We start from the raw sequence: 16,397 nt of genomic DNA on the forward strand, positions 1-16,397 counted from the left end.
TCCTGGACCCTTATGGTGGCATTCTCAGAAATGCTCCCAGTTCCATGCGCTGGGCCAGGTAGACAGGCAGAGCTTCAGAGTCTCAATACGTGGATGAGACGATGGTGTAGAGAGGAGGGGTTTAGATTTATTAGGAACTGAGGAAACCTTTGGGATAGGGGAAGTCTATACAGGAAAGATTGGCTCCACCTAAACCAAAGTGGAACCAGGCTGCTGGCACTTAACATTAAAAAGGTTGCAGAGCAGTTTTTAAACTAAGAGATGGGGGCCATCTCTGCTAATTGCTGCAGAGGAGCATGTGGATTGGACAGAGACTTCTCTTAGGGGAGAGTCTATTGATAAAGATTCTCTAGGTTTTAGTCAGGAGGAGAGGATAGAAGAGGATAAAGTATGGGCCAGATGAGAGAAGAAACATTCACATAAAAAAGAATCTAACACATCAGAAAAGGGCAGACAAATAAACGGTGACAAGTTTTTTAAGTGCTTGTACACAAATGCTAGAAGTCTAAATAATAAGATGGGTGAACTAAAGTTCCTCGTGTTAAAGGAGGATATTGATATAATAGGCATCACAGAAACCTGGTGGAGTGAGGACAATCAATGGGACACAATCATTCCAGGGTACAAAATATATCAGAAGGACAGAACAGGTCGTGCAGGGTGGGGAGGGGAAGGAGTGGCACTATATGTGAATGAAAATGTAGAATCAAATGAAGTAAAAATCTTAAATGAATTCACATGTTCCATAGAATCTCTATGGATAGTAATTCCATGCTCTAATAAGAATATAAGAGTAGGGATCAATTATCGACCACCTGACCAGGACAGTGATAGGGACGATGAAATGCTAAGGGAGATTAGAGAGGCTATCAAAATAAAGAACTCAATAATAGTGGGGGATTTCAATGATCCCCATATTGACTGGGTACATGTCACCTCAGGACGAAATGCAGAGACAAAATTTCTCGATACTTTACATGACTGCTTCTTGGAGCAGCTGGTACAGGAACCCACAAGGCGAGAGGCAATTCTCGATTTAGTCCTGAGTGGAGCGCAGGATCTGGTCCGAGAGGGAACTATAACAGGACCGCTTGGAAATAGTGACCATAATATAACAACATTTAACATTTCTGTGGTGGGAAGAACACTTCAGCAGCCCAACACTGTGGCATTTCATTTCAGAAAGGGGAACTTGCAAAAATGAGGGGGTTAGTTAAACAGAAATTAAAAAGTACAGTGACTAGAGTGAAATCCCTGCAAGCTGCATGGACACTTTTCAAAGACACCAGAATAGGGGCCACACTTAAATGTATACCCCAAATTAAAAAAAACACAGTAAAAGAACTAAAAAAGAGCCACTGTGGTTTAACAGCAATGTAAAAGAAGCAGTGAGCGATAAAAAGGCATCTTTTAAAAAGTGGAAGTCAAATCCTAGTGAGGTAAATAGTAAGGAGCATAAACACTGCCAAATTAAGTGTAAAAATGTAATAAGAAAAGCCAAAAAGAAGTTTGAAAAACAGCTAGCCACAAACTCAAACGGTAATAACAAAATGTTTTTTAAGTACATCAGAAGCAGGAAGGCTGCTAAACAACCAGTGGGGCCCCTGAACGATCGAGATACAAAAGGAGCACTTAAAGATGATAAAGTCATTGTGGAGAAACTCAATTAATTCTTTGCTTCAGTCTTCACAGTTGAGGATGTTAGGGGGATTCCCAAACCTGAGCCGTCCTTTGTAGGTGACAAATCTGAGGAATTGTCACAGATTGAAGTGTCACTAGAGGAGGTTTTGGAATTAACTGATAAACTTAACAGTAACAAGTCACCGGGACCAGATGGCATTCACCCAAGAGATCTGAAAGAACTCAAATGTGAAATTGCGGAACTATTAACTATGGTTTGTGTGACAGACCCAGACTAGTGGGGTACAGGAGTCTGGTAGAGGGCAAATATACTGGTCACTGGATGAGTAGTTTTCTGTTCCCTGAGTGACCAGAGCAGGGGCTGCACTAGAGTAATCAGGAACCTGCTAGAACCAGTTAAGGCAGGCAGGCTAATTAGGACACCTGGAGCCAATTAAGAAGAAGCTTCTAGAATCAATTAAGGCAGGCTAATCAGGGTACCTGGGTTTTAAAAAGGAGCTCACCCCAGTTTGGGGTGGGAAGTGTGAGGCGCTGGGAGCAAGAGGTGCAAGGAGCTGAGAATGAGAGGGTGTGCTGCTGGAGGACTGAGGAGCACAAGCGTCATCAGACACCAGGAGGAAGGTCCTGTGGTGAGACTAAGGAAGGTGTTTGGAGGAGGCTATGGGGAAGTAACCCAGGGAGTTGTAGCTGTCATGCAGCTGTTGCAGGAGGCACTATAGACAGCTGCAGTCCACAGGTCCCTGGGCTGGAACCCGGAGTAGAGGGTGGGCCCTGGGTTCCCCCCAAATCTTCCAATTGACCTGAACTGTGGGTTCTTCCAGAGGGGAAGGTCTCTGGGCTGTTCCCCAACTCACATGATGAAACTCTGAGGCAAGAAAATCTGCCAATAAGCGCAGGACCCACCAAGATAGAGGAGGATCTTTGTCACATTTGTAACCTGTCCTTTAAATCAGCTTCTGTACTCAATGACTGGAAGATAGCTAATATTTAAAAAGGTCTCTAGAGGTGATCCCGACAATTACAGATTGGTAAGTCTAATGTCAGTACCGGGCAAATAAGTTGAAACAATAGTAAAGAATAAAATTGTCAGACACATAGAAGAACACAAATTCTTGGGCAAAAATCAACATGGTTTCTGTCTTACTAATCTATTAGAGTTCTTTGAAGGGGTCAACAAACATGTGGACAAGGGGGATCCAGTGGACATAGTGTACTTAGATTTCCAGAAAGCCTTTAACAAGGTCCCTCACCAAAGAGTCTTATGTAAATTAAGTTGTCATGGGATAAGAGGGAAGATCCTTTCATGGACTGAGAATTGGTTAAAAGACAGGGAACAAAGGGTAGGAATAAATGGTAAACTTTCAGAATGGAGAGGGGTAATGAGTGGTGTTCCCCAAGGGTCAGTCCTAGGACCAATCCTATTCAATTTATTCATAAATGATCTGGAGAAAGGGGTAAACAGTGAGGTGGCAAAGTTTGCAGATGGAACTAAACTGCTCAAGATAGTTAAGACCAAAGCAGACTGTGACGAACTTCAAAAAGATCTCACAAAACTAAGTGATTTGGCAACAAAATGGCAAATGAAATTTAATGTGGATAAATGTAAAGTAATGCACATTGGAAAAAATAACCCCAACTATACATACAATATGATGGGGGCTAATTTAGCTACAACTAATCAGGAAAGAGATCTTGGAGTCATCGTGGATAGTTCTCTGAAGACGTCCATGCAGTATGCAGCGGCAGTGAAAAAAGCAAACAGGATGTTAGGAATCATTAAAAAAGGGATAGAGAATAAGACGGAGAATATCTTATTGCCCTTATATAAATAAATAGTATGCCCACCTCTCGAATACTGCGTACAGATGTGGTCTCCTCATCTCAAAAAAGATATACTGGCATTAGAAAAGGTTCAGAGAAGGGCAACTAAAATGATTAGGGGTTTGGAACGGGTCCCATATGAGGAGAGATTAAAGAGATGACTTTTCAGCTTGGAAAAGAGGAGACTAAGGGGGGATATGTTAGAGGTATATAAAATCACAAGTGGTGTGGCGAAAGTGAATAAGGAAAAGTTATTTACTTGTTCCCATAATAGAAGAAATAGGGGCCACCAAATGAAATTAATGGGCAGCAGGTTTAAAACAAATAAAAGGAAGTTATTCTTCACACAGCGCACAGTCAACCTATGGAACTCCTTGCCTGAGGAGGTTGTGAAGGCTAGGACTATAACAGGGTTTAAAAGAGAACTAGATACATTCATGGAGGTTAAGTCCATTAATGGCTATTAGCCAGGATGGGTAAGGAATGGCATCCCTAGCCTCTGTTTGTCAGAGGGTGGAGATGGATGGCAGGAGAGGTCACTTGATCATTACCTGTTAGGTTCACTCCCTCTGGAGGGAGCACCTGGCATTGGCCACTATCAGTAGACATGATACTGGGCTGGATGGACCTTTTGTCTGACCCAGTATGGTCATTCTTATGTGACTGATATCATAGAATAGAATATCAGGGTTGGAAGGGTCCTTGGGAGGTCATCTAGTCCAACCCCCCGCTCAAAGCAGGACCAATCCCCAGACAGATTTTTGCCCCAAATTACCCCCTCAAGGATTGAACTCACAACCCTGAGTTTATCAGGCCAATGCTCAAACCACTGAGCTAGTCCTCCCCCATTAAGGTCCTCTGAATATTTACACACAAGCGCAAACCTGTCTTACTCTGCTTAAATTTAAGCATGTGTATAATTGCTTGCAGGGTTTAAAATTATACAAGCATATTATACAATCATTTTTATCTCTGTCATATATATATATATTGTAAGAGACAACATTACTTAATGTACTTTCTCACATAATTGTTTACCATTGTTCAGACAGTTCAACATAATATATTTAATAAAATGTCTAATTATGAAAGTTTGCTTTGAAAACTCTCTCTCTCTCTAAGTAAAACTATTGGTATTTATCAAGTCTGAAAATGGCTCAGTATCTACATACACCTCTACCCCGATATAACCCGACCCGATATAACATGAATTTGGATATAATATGGTAAAGCAGTGCTCCAGGGGGGCAGTGCTCCGGTGAATCAAAGCAAGTTCAATATAACGCGGTTTCACCTAGAACACGGTAAGATTTTTTGGCTACCGAGGACAGCGTTATATAGAGGTAGAGGTGTATTTATATCTGATATGATTAAATGTCAATCAACTTTTAAGCAATAAAAATGAGGATGTCTAACTCATATTGTAGTTTTCTTACAAGTTCAGAGATACCACAGAAATTGTATTGTATTTAGCATGTATGGTATTTAGCATGTAAATGAGTTATGGAAAAAGTAGATATTTTCATTTTAAATACTTAATATGACCTTTATTTTTTTCATAAGTAAAATCATTTGTTAATCATTTCGTTGATCCATGACAGAGGGCATTTTGTTTATCCTAACTTGCCTAATATAATATTTTTTCCTCATAAATACATTGAGTAGACAATATAAAATACACAAGCTGAATCTCATGTGTATACTAAGAGATATGTCAAGATACTACTCACCACTTTCCCACCAGACTTTGTTTCAGCTGCACTCATTGTAAATGTTTTTGTCCCTTTATCGTAAGTACAGTAATGTTTTACCCAGGTAAATCCAAGGGGTCCTAGATGAAAGAAATGTAACAATTTTTTTTTAAATCTCGGACATTTTACCACAATTTTATCATGTTGTCTCTCATTTGTATTTCACAGGCAAATATTAAGCTGAGTCAGCAGCAAATCAAAGAGAAAAAAAAAAGTTGTCTGTTTTACTTCTGAACTATAAATACATTCTTATGGTGCTTTCACCACATTTTTTATGCTGGCAGCATTTTCACCAACTCTCAAGTTATATCAGAAGGGGAAAATTTTTCAAATCATTTTAAGGCACCTAAAGAAGGTCTGATATTGAAAAGTGCAGAGCACCTGCAAGCTCTCATTCATGTCGACTGTAGTTGGAGATGTTTAGCATCTCTGAAAATCAGGCCACTTGTGTTTGAGTGGGTAAGTACGTCTTTACGGAGGCAAATACTTGGCACCCAGCTTTGAACATTTTAGCTCACACATGCCTGATTTGTGCCATTATACTTGTTATTTATAACCCATTGTCCAAGTGAATACAATCCATTTTAAATCCAATTTTATTCTTTCCTGGCATAGTCTACAAATATTATCAAAACTTTGTTCTGAGGGATATCTAGTGCTCCTTTCCTCCAACCAATACTCACCATGCTATTTCCACAATATATTGTTATAGCATTTTACAAATTTGCTTTTTGGGAGAAATGAAATACTTCATTGTTTCATAGCCCAACGGTATCTTTAACCTCTTGTGTGGTACTAGCAATAAACATGTATAATATTACATTCAGGAATGGCAAATATTAACCAACCAACTTTTGGACAGCATACATAACTGGTTGTGGGAAGCTAAAGCCAGCATGATAAGGAAATAAACAATTAGCACCTTCATCTCTGAGACAGAGATTACAGACCTTCTGACTTTTCCCCAAAATAAACTAATGATCAAATCCTTTTTCAGTGAGAGGATGTCAAGTTGGCCTCTCACCATTTAATGAAACACTTCATGTGCCTGACATTTCACTCCTTTCTTGCTCTGCCATTAATAATGCCCAGTATAGTTTCCACTTAACACTGTTTTTTATTATTATTATTATTCAATGAGACTGTACATGCTCTGCTCAAACCCCATCTATGCTACTGCTATTGCTGCTAAAAATCAGCAAGGTTAAATAAGAACAGAACAATGGCGCTCTCCTTTTTGCTCATATATGTTAATAGGAGTTAAGGCCAAGATTTCAGTGGGAAAGTCAATTATCTATAACACACTACAATTCCTTGAAAAGGTCTTGGGAAGGCAGATATCCTCGTGACTGAATCTATACTAGTCTTTGGGTAAGACCAGGTATGATACAGGAGATTCTAATGCCAGATGCCAAGTATTTTAATGTTAGACACAGAAATTAGGAATGAATCAAAATTGGATTTGTATTCAAATAAATACCAGCATTTTATCATGATCTGTATTTGTTAGATCACCAAACTTGCATGCACACATACACATCTCAAACAAGGTCTCCCTACTTCTCCAGCTTCAGCCAGGCCCTCATCAAATAGAGCACTGCGTAGCACACAGGATTGAAATTGCTTTACTAAGCGGTTATAATGAACTTGGTGCAGCTAACTCAGCCTGACCGTTTACATTTGATTAGCTCTGAACAGTGCTATTTGATACTGCAGATCACATACAGCTTTTAATCTCTCTTCTGTCCTCAGTGTTTGGTATCCAGGGCTGTTCACTCTTTTAGTTTGGGTCAAACTGCTCTATGGTTCATTTCATGTGGTCTCTGATTCTATTTCTCCTTCACATTCTGATGTATTGGATGACTCCTCTAAGGCTAGGTCTACACTACGGGGGGGGGGGGGGGGGGGGAGGGTCGATCTAAGATACGCAACTTCAGCTACGTGAATAGCGTAGCTGAAGTTGCATATTTTAGGTCAACTTACCTGGCTGTGAGGACGGTGGCGAGTCGACTGCTGCCGCTCCCCTGTCGACTCCACTTCCGCCTCTCGCCGTGGTGTCCGGAGTTGACGGCAGAGCGATCGAATTTATCGCATCTACACTAGACGCAATAAATCGATCCCCAATAGATCGATCGCTACCCGCCGATCCGGCGGGTAGTGAAGACATGCCCTAAGTGTTCTTGGTTAAGTCCATTAACTTTCTATTTTATTTGCTTAACCTCTTTGAACCCTGCTTAATTCCAATGCCTTTTCTTATCACTTGCACATAGATGAGCTATAAATCTATACCTCTTTATCAGGGTTCTCCAGTTACCTTTGTTTTTGTATTTCATGTTGTTTCTCTCACATATCAAATTGGAAGTTATACTTTGTTTTGCTTTTAAGTTTCTACATCTTATGCTTTGTCCCCAAATGTCTCATGGATTGGACACTGGGTTACTCCCTAGAACTCCTTGATCACCCTATATCTGTGAGGATCTGCTAGAGGCACTGGGGCATTTGGGAGGCATAAGACTGCTGGCTTTCAAGAGACACACGTGGTGGCAGGGGGTCACCTGAGGCATGTGAGAGTGCTGAGAGGCCAGTCTGTCAGTTTTAAAGAGAAAGGCCTCTAACAAATCAGGATACTTTTTTTTCCAGCTTATGATTAGTTGGGGCCAGACAGCTCCTGGGAGAGTTCCCTGTGGGCCAGTCTGACCTTAAATACAAACAAATCAACAAAACAGACATGAAACCTGCCTTACAATTTACCCGGAACAATTTACTTGGCATCCTCTACGAGCTGAAATGCAATAAGGCAATCGTCAAACACAGATGTAATTACTCACGTTTCTCCTGCACATAGAGATAGCCTTCCATTGTCCACTGACTGGGTGGCTGGTAATCCTGGTTGGCAGATTTCATTCTCTGCATCAGTCTCTCTACTTCCTGCCTGGTACTTTCAAAATTATTTCGTGTCTAAGGAAAATAAAACGAGCAAAATCATACTAGTAACTTACTATTTCTGAAGTATTTAAGACTATAAGTATAGGTATTATTACTACCTCTACTACTACACTGGCATATGCTAGTACATTCACATTTAAACAAACCGGGATGCTGCTCCAAAGGAAATTGAGTTATTAACCCTAGACATACGCTATCCTCATTACTACTGTGTCAGCGGAGCACTGAAAACCTTGACTTAAACCCACAAAAGTCAAGGAAATTCAGAGTGAAGAGCAGGAGCTAGATCAGTGGCTCTCAACCTTTCCAGACTACCGTACCCCTTTCAGGAGTCTTATTTTTCTTGCGTACCCCCAAGTTTTACCTCACTTAAAAACTTACAAAATCATACATGAAAATACAAAAGTGTCACAGCACACCATTCCTAAAAATTTGCTTACCTTCTCATCTTGACAATATAATTACAAAATAAATCAAATAGAATATAAATATTGTTCTTACATTTCAGTGTGTAATATATAAAGCTGCATAAACAAGTCATTTTATGTATCAGAGGGGTAGCTGTGTTAGTCTGAATCTGTAAAAAGCAACAGAGGGTCCTGTGACACCTTTAAGACTAACAGAAGTATTGGAGCATAAGCTTTCGTGAGTGAATGCCCACTTCATCAGATGCATTTTATTAAATTTTAATTTGTACTGGTTTTGCTAGTGCTTTTAATGTAGCCTGTTGTAAAACTAGATAAATATCTAGATGAGTTGATGTACCCCCTGGAAGATCTCTGCGTATCCCCAGAGGTAGATGTACCTCCGATTGAGAATCACTGTGCTAGACTTCACTGAAAGTACACTCAGTATCTTGCAAGATCTAGCCCTATCTGGTCAAAATATACAATCAGATATTTGCATATTTGTGAAAATTACACCTTGTTCCTGCAGCAAATTTTAAAAGGTCAGTAAAAATAATCCTAATCCTAGTACTTAACTGGTATATACTGTATTATATTTTCATGTACCGAAATTAACTAATTAATCCTCACAAGGTCCCTGTGAAGTAGGAACAGTATGTACTAAACTAAAGCTGAAATTTACTTAGCCCATGTCTGTACAGCACTTTGAAGATGTAAAGCACTGTAAGTAAAGCACTGTAAGTACTGTAAGATCATGCCACTGTAATTAGAAAACAATAAGTGATTGAACTGACAAAAAAAATTAAGCCCCATACATTCATGGCTTTAAGCATTAGTATAATCACATGCAGGTTGAAGCACTCCTCTCTGAGGCAAATTGTGTTTAGCTAGGTAGCGAAGTCTAAAGAGGAAAGGTTCCTCCAAGAACTTTTAAAGAAAACTTTTTCCTAGGGAGACCAAAGGCCCAATCCAAACTCCACTGAAGTCATTGGAAGTCTGGCCATTGATTTCAATGGGCTTTGCATCACGGCCCCTGTGCCCCTGCAACCAGGAAGGACCCTGTTTTCAGTGCTCATCCATATGTCACTGCTGATGTTTTTTTTTTTAAACCAAGACAGCGTTTTGTCTCAGTTCTTGTCAAACCAAGCAGAGTGGCCACCTGAAGGAAGTGGCTGGCAAGCTGATCCAGTGAAACTGGCATCAGGCTGGATGAGAACATGTGGACTCTTCAGGACCTATCACTTCAGAAAGGGCTGTCACATATTATTGTTGTCCTTCCCTCTATCAGGTCACCCAATGAAGAACCCTCTTGAGACAGCCTTCCCTCCTGCAGAAAGTGTGACTCAAGTTCAGTCTGAGACTGGGCACTGCTGTGAGTGGTGAGTCTACAGGCAGCTCAGTCGATTCAAGCTTCTGCTCAACTCCTCTACATTGCAGGTGAGTACTGGCCTGTGAAAGGGGCTATTAGAGGAAAGAACAAAAGGGGAAAAGGAGGCAGACCAAAGGATAGAGTGGATGTGATGGAGTGAATACATGTTGCAGAGGATGAAGGTGGGCTAGCAGGGCAAAAGGTAGGGAGGGAAGATGAAAGAAGCAGGAAAGAGGAAAACAAGAGAGAAAACTAAAGCATTGAAAATATAAGACAAAGGAGTGGACACCATTTTTTCTCCTCCACTTCCTCGTCTCTTGAGAGCTTCCTATATGCCTCCCTGATCACCACCACACACAACTAATTCCCCCTTCTCTCTCCTGCAGGAAAACCATCTCCGTTTTCTGTTCATCACCCTTTTGCTTACATAATTTTAAGTGTCTAGCTTTCACATGTTTTGGGAGGGGGAAATCAAAAAGGTTTCTTCTTCTCGCTGCCTGACCCAGAGCTATGGCCCTGCAGATGTCATCCCACAAGCAATTTAAAAAAGGCATTAACAATTATTTAAACAAGAGAAAGAGGTGAATGTGTTTTTACCTAATGGTAAAACAGGAGAAACAATTTAGCAATTCTGGTTCTCGTGGCACATTTACATAGAAGGTGTTAACACAGTCTCAATTTATTTTTTATCTATCTTTGGTCCATTATCCTAGACCCAGATTGGTGGAGATCTCCCATACTTTAAACTACTTAAGTCACTGGACTGGAGCATGGGAATTTTCTCATCCCTGAAGCAAGAGTGACCCCTTGTGCCTTTAACCAAAAGTGGCAAATATACAATTTGGAAGAAGAAAAGATTGTGAGGACTTGCGGACAGAGGGGGACTTCTGTGCGCAGACCTGTGTGTGAAGTAAGGGCAGTGTTAGCGATCACCACTCTATGTCCTTGGATAGCGTGAATAGCGTAGCACATCGCTCACCCACGCCGCTTCTCGCTGCCCCCATTGGCCCGGGACGGCGAACTGCGGCCAGTGGGGGCCGTGATCGGCCGAACCTGCTGCATCAGCAGGTAAATAAAACTGGCCCGGCCCGCCAGGGTGCTTACCCTGGTGAGCCGCGTGCCGAACGTTGCCTACCCCTGTGCTAGACAGATGAGCTGCTGCATTCTGTACCACATGAAGCATTTCCTGGACATAGACCCTAAGTTAGGAAAGCACCTGAGCACGTGCTTAAGTCCATCTCTATTCAAGACAACTTAAATATGAACTTAAAGTGTGAGCTTAAGTGATGTCCTGTATAGGGATACATTTGTGAATTGAGGAGACAGTGAGTTGCACTAGCCAAACCTGGAGATCATGGATCAAACATCTGACAACTGATTTTCAAAGATTTCTGGTGGAAAGAAACTTGATGCCATACCTTTCATTCAGCAAACACTTCTCAATTATTCATATTTTTTTTATTTACGTTTCAAAACATTTCAAGATTTAGAACTGCAATAAAGCACTTCTACTCGCTCTTTTATTATTTTGAAATTCAATTAGCTGAGAAATTGTAGTAAATACTGTTCAATCTTACATTCTGCAAGTTGAATTGCAACTGTTGCTTGTATGGGGTGAACTCCTGGGCCAGCTCATATCCCTCATGGTAAAAAGTAAATAATCCCTGAAGAAATGCCAAAAGCTGAAAAGGTAAAATAAGATGTTAATGCCAAAACATGAATTACAAATATGAAGAACCATGAATATCAAAACAGGCATTATAAATATGAATCATCACAAATATAACAGAACACATGCTGATTTAGGAATGACATAAGAACATAAGAATGGCCAGACTGGCTTAGACCAAAGGTCCATCTAGCCCAGTATCCTGTCTTCCAACAGTGGCTAATGCCAGGTGCCCCAGAGGGAATGAACAGAATGGGTAATCAACAAGTGATCCATTCTCTGTCACCCATTCCCAGCTTCTGGCAAACAGAGGCTAGGGACACCATCCCTGCCAATCCTGGCTAATAGCCATTGATGGACCTATTGTCCATGAATTTATCTAGCTCTTTTTTGAACTCTGTTATAGTCTTGGCCTTCACAACATCCTCTGGCAAGGAGTTCCACAGGTTGACTGAATTGTGTGAAAAAAGACTTCCTTCTGTTTGTTTTAAACCTGCTGCCAATTAATTTCATTTGGTGACCCCTAGTTCTTGTGTTATGAGAAGGAGTAAATAACACTTCCTTATTGACTTTCTCTATACCAGTCATGATTTTATAGACCTCTATCATATCCCCCCCTTAGTCGTCTTTTTTCCAAGCTGAAAAGTCCCAGTCTTATTAACCTCTCCTCATATGGCAGACGCTCCATGCCCCTAATCATTTTTGTTGCCCTTTTCTGTATCTTTTCCAATTCCAATATATCTTTTTTGAGATGAGGCAACCACATCTGCATGCAGAAAAAGTTATTAACTGCAAAAGAGAAAAGTAATTTCAAAGCACAACTGACCCATTGTCCTTATATACAGGTGAATCTTAAGATGTTGGAAAACAAAAAATAAGGATACCTTATTTGTTGATCTCCTTTTAATTAGCAAAACTATGATCTTAATACTTTTGGAGCCCATGCTCACATTCCTGGAACACTACAAATTCTCATCACTTTCAATGGCAGCTTTGCATGAGCAAGGAATGCAAACTTTCAAAGTTCAAGGGATTTTTGTTTTGTTTTGAATCTATGACATTTCAGAACATTTTTCCACCTTCCTCATTCCAAAATCTCTGTCTGTGACCTATTTTCTCCAGATGAGAGTCTTGAAAATAAGTTTTGGACAGCTTTATAACTGAAATGAATACAAAAAGTTCCAGATCACGTCTTCCTGCTCTAAAGAACAAAATATAAACTCTGATGAACTTTAACTGGTATGTCTTTTACAGTTTCCAGTAAAGAAATTTAAATCTGTATCCAGATTTTTTTAAATTAACATTTAAGCAGGAAAGAGTGCCACTGAAGTTTTCAAAAAACTCATTTTGGTCCTTTAATAAACATAATCCTGCCATCTATTTATGTTTAAAAGCCTTGTATTTAGGTTGATGTTTTTATACTGTGCCTATTGATAATAAAAAGAGGATGACTACTGATGATGCAGCAAGTTATATCACTATTAAACCTTTTATAGCTAGTTTTTCTTGTGGCATATGGCATAATTTAGTTTACTGTAATTATCTAAACATAAGAGCCTGAAAATGAAAGCACTATAGATACAAAGTACTATTATTATAGTACTTTATGTTTGACATAAGTCAAATCTACAATAAGGATGTTTTCCACTTGGATACATAATTGTAAAGGCGGAAATCAAATGCTTAATGCATTTTTTCTTTATTTATGTTAGCACTACCACAGATTATGAAAAATGAAACATTTTTAAAGTACTGATTTCACCATTTGTGCAATTTATATGATTTTTTTTGCACTTCTCTCCCCTGGGATATTGAAACTAGACTGTTCTGTCTCACTCACTTGTTGCATGTGCCAACAGAGTACTGCATTCTAGGGTGGCGAACAATGCAGTTGAATATTTGAAATAAAGCTGCTGCTGAGGATGATACTTTGTACATCTAGAGACCCTATGACTCCAAAAATCCCTCAATGCCCACTGGTAGAGGGCCCACTATACTGTAACTCATATCAGGCTGGGCACACTCACTACCCCCAACACCTGTTGTCATAATATGTATCTAAAAAGTGTCTTGTAATGTGTCATATGTAAATTGGTGACATGCTGGTCCTGACAAATCACTGTGACGTGCGTACTGGTTGGGTACAAAGAGTTACATATGTGTGCCAACATAGATTCTTAAAATATATTTGGGAGGCAGTGCATGTGTAACCCACACACCTCCTGGTGTGGTGTTCTGTCCCATCTAGTGGCACCAAGATCACTTAGCGAGAGTTAAATGAGTCTGTTCTACAGCCTTAGGTAACAGCCAGTTGGCTTTTAGCTCATGCTGTAGAGGCTCATGGACTAAGCTCCAGAGATCCCCGGTTCAATCCCACCCGCCGATAACCAGGGTCTGTCGGCGTTACACATACATCGAGCCTGCCCTAGACAAGGAATGTGGATTGCCTTGTCTGATTGGCTTGAATACAGGAAAAGGACAATTAAAGTATATTTGCATATAAGGTAAAAAAAGTAATCAAGCTAATGGAGGAAGTAACTTAGAGAGCTCACCAGAGGTCAGAGTCTGTACCCCAGGAAGCCTTCCTGGTTTTTGAGGCACAGACAATGGTCTTTGGTCAATATAAGGGGAACAAAGACACATTTTAGTTATCCACCACTTGGGGGATAGAGGATACAACACCGTCTGAGCCTGTGAAAGTTGGATCCCCTGGCCTGGAGGCTTAGAGATGCCGGTAACTTGATGCAAGTAAGAAAACTGCTTAGGCAAAGACCGTAAATTCCTAAAATTAAGTTTGAGTCACTAGAAAGCATGTTTTGTTTTGCTTGTAACCAGACCTCTCTCTTTTTCTCTTTCTTAGTATCACTTAAATCTCTGTTCTTTATTAAGCTTATGCTTGTTTTATTACAGAATCACCTCGGTGCTGTGTATTAAAGTGAAGTGTGAGTCTTCAGCTAACTTAACAGGCTGGTATGTGCTCTGTCTCCTTGGAGTGTGTCACAGTGAGAGGAACTGGACATTGCAGAGAGACATCTCCAGGGAACTCGATATCTGGGGTTAACTGACTGTTACCTGCAAGACAAGGTTTAGACAGGCAGAGTCTCAAGGAGATTGCTGGTGAGGTACACAGACTAGCGTGGCAAGGAGCTGACACACAGTCTAATCGCCAGCAAAGCTCTCACCTGCTGAGACAGAGGGGTAACACAGTGGCTTTAAGTTCTAGGTGTCCTGATCAGAACATTACAGGCCTTTCAATCTGTGTTTCTCAAAACACTTTACAAACAACAATTCATTAAGTTTCACAATACTCTTTTGTAGGTCAGTATTATTATCCCTAGGGGGAAACTGAGGCAAAGAAATAAAGCTCTCAAGGTTGCGCAGCAAGTCAGCGGCAGAGCCTGGAACATAAAATAGACCTCTTGAGCATTAAGCTTTTTTAACACCCTATGTTTATTTTACATATATGGCTCTGAATTACATGGCAATGTCCATTTCAAAGCAACTGCAGATTACACAGCCAAGAGGAAAGATCCTCAGCTGGTGTATAATTGTCATAGCTTCATTGACTTCAACTGGGCGATGGCAAGTTACACCATCTAAAGATTTGTCCCTTGCAACTTTCTCTTTATTAGAGGTTTTGCAAATAAAATACGACAATTTCTCAGAAAAAATCAGAGATCTATCCAAGATCTGAGAATTGACATTGACTAGGGAATTTTTAAATTTGCGTTTTCCTCATCTAAAATATTTTTAGGACATCTTTTGTTTTAAAGCTACTCTGTGAAATTTCTTTTTAACGTGAAAAACCAGAATTAGAAGAATGCACTCTATGCTTATGGTGGGCTTTTTTAAATGACTAAACTATAAAAAAAATGCACTGACCCCTTCTTGCTGTGTCAGTTTATATGTTTTTTAAAGATAAGTTTAAGACCTGTTTGTGAAGAACACTCACTTTTGGCTGTTTATTCTATAGCTCTGGGAAAGATGCATTAAAAAAAAAATCAGCAAACCTCCTTCACACATGTCCTTTATATTTTTTTGTCTTCATTTTCCCTAATACAAAGGGCTTTTGTTAAGCTTTGAGCATACTGTGAAATGAGAAAAAAAATACCTGGCACTAGATGGCAGCAAAGTTGAATTTATAAGAAAGGATAACACAACTGGATAAATATAAGGATATAATGCTTTATGTTTTAGCTATGGTGCATTAAGTTGTGTTTGTTTGTTTTTAAGTGACTATTCTTGCAGTGTGGCAGTTGTGCATTGCATGGGATCTGGCCTGGGGAATCTCTTGGTCAAGTAGGGTTACCATATTTCAGCAAGCAAAAAAGAGGACGGGAGGAGCCCCGCCCTAGCCCCTCCCACTTCCCGCCCCCCCAGAACCCCCAACCCTCCCCCCGTTCCTTGTCCCCTGACTGCCCCCTCCTGGGACCCCTGCCCCTAACTGCCCCCCAGGACTCCACCCCCTATCTAAGCCTCCCTGCCTCTTGTCCCCTGACTGCCCCAACCCTTATCCACACCCCCACCCCCAGACAGCCCCCCCCCCCCTGGGACTCCCACGCCCCATCCAACCACTCCCCACCCCCTGACAGCCCCCCCCCAGAACTCCCAACCCATCTAAACCCCTCTGCTCCCTGTCCCCTGACTGCTCCGATCCCTCTCCCCACCCCTGCCACCTGACAGCCCCCCCCCAGAACTCCCACCCCCCCCCCCATTTCTTGACTGCCCCCTCCAGAACCTCCCTGCCCCTTCTCCTGCCCCCTGGCCCCCTTACCCTGCTGCTCAGAACAGGG

At 40.9% G+C, this 16,397-nt stretch overlaps 1 protein-coding gene across 1 annotated transcript in view; it reads right to left on the reverse strand.

Moving 5' to 3' along the window:
• The window catches only part of ARHGAP42 (Rho GTPase activating protein 42), a 283,518-nt gene that overhangs the window by 62,868 nt on the left and 204,253 nt on the right, over positions 1 to 16,397 (reverse strand). The window contains exons 7-9 of the mRNA XM_034758904.1: positions 11,513 to 11,617; positions 8,042 to 8,171; positions 5,193 to 5,293 (exon numbers count right to left, since the gene is read on the reverse strand). Coding sequence (XP_034614795.1) covers positions 5,193 to 5,293; positions 8,042 to 8,171; positions 11,513 to 11,617 — 336 coding nt within the window. The remainder of the gene's footprint in view (positions 1 to 5,192; positions 5,294 to 8,041; positions 8,172 to 11,512; positions 11,618 to 16,397) is intronic.

Source organism: Trachemys scripta, chromosome 1 (assembly GCF_013100865.1).
Source record: "Trachemys scripta elegans isolate TJP31775 chromosome 1, CAS_Tse_1.0, whole genome shotgun sequence".
Lineage (NCBI taxonomy): Eukaryota > Metazoa > Chordata > Testudines > Emydidae > Trachemys > Trachemys scripta.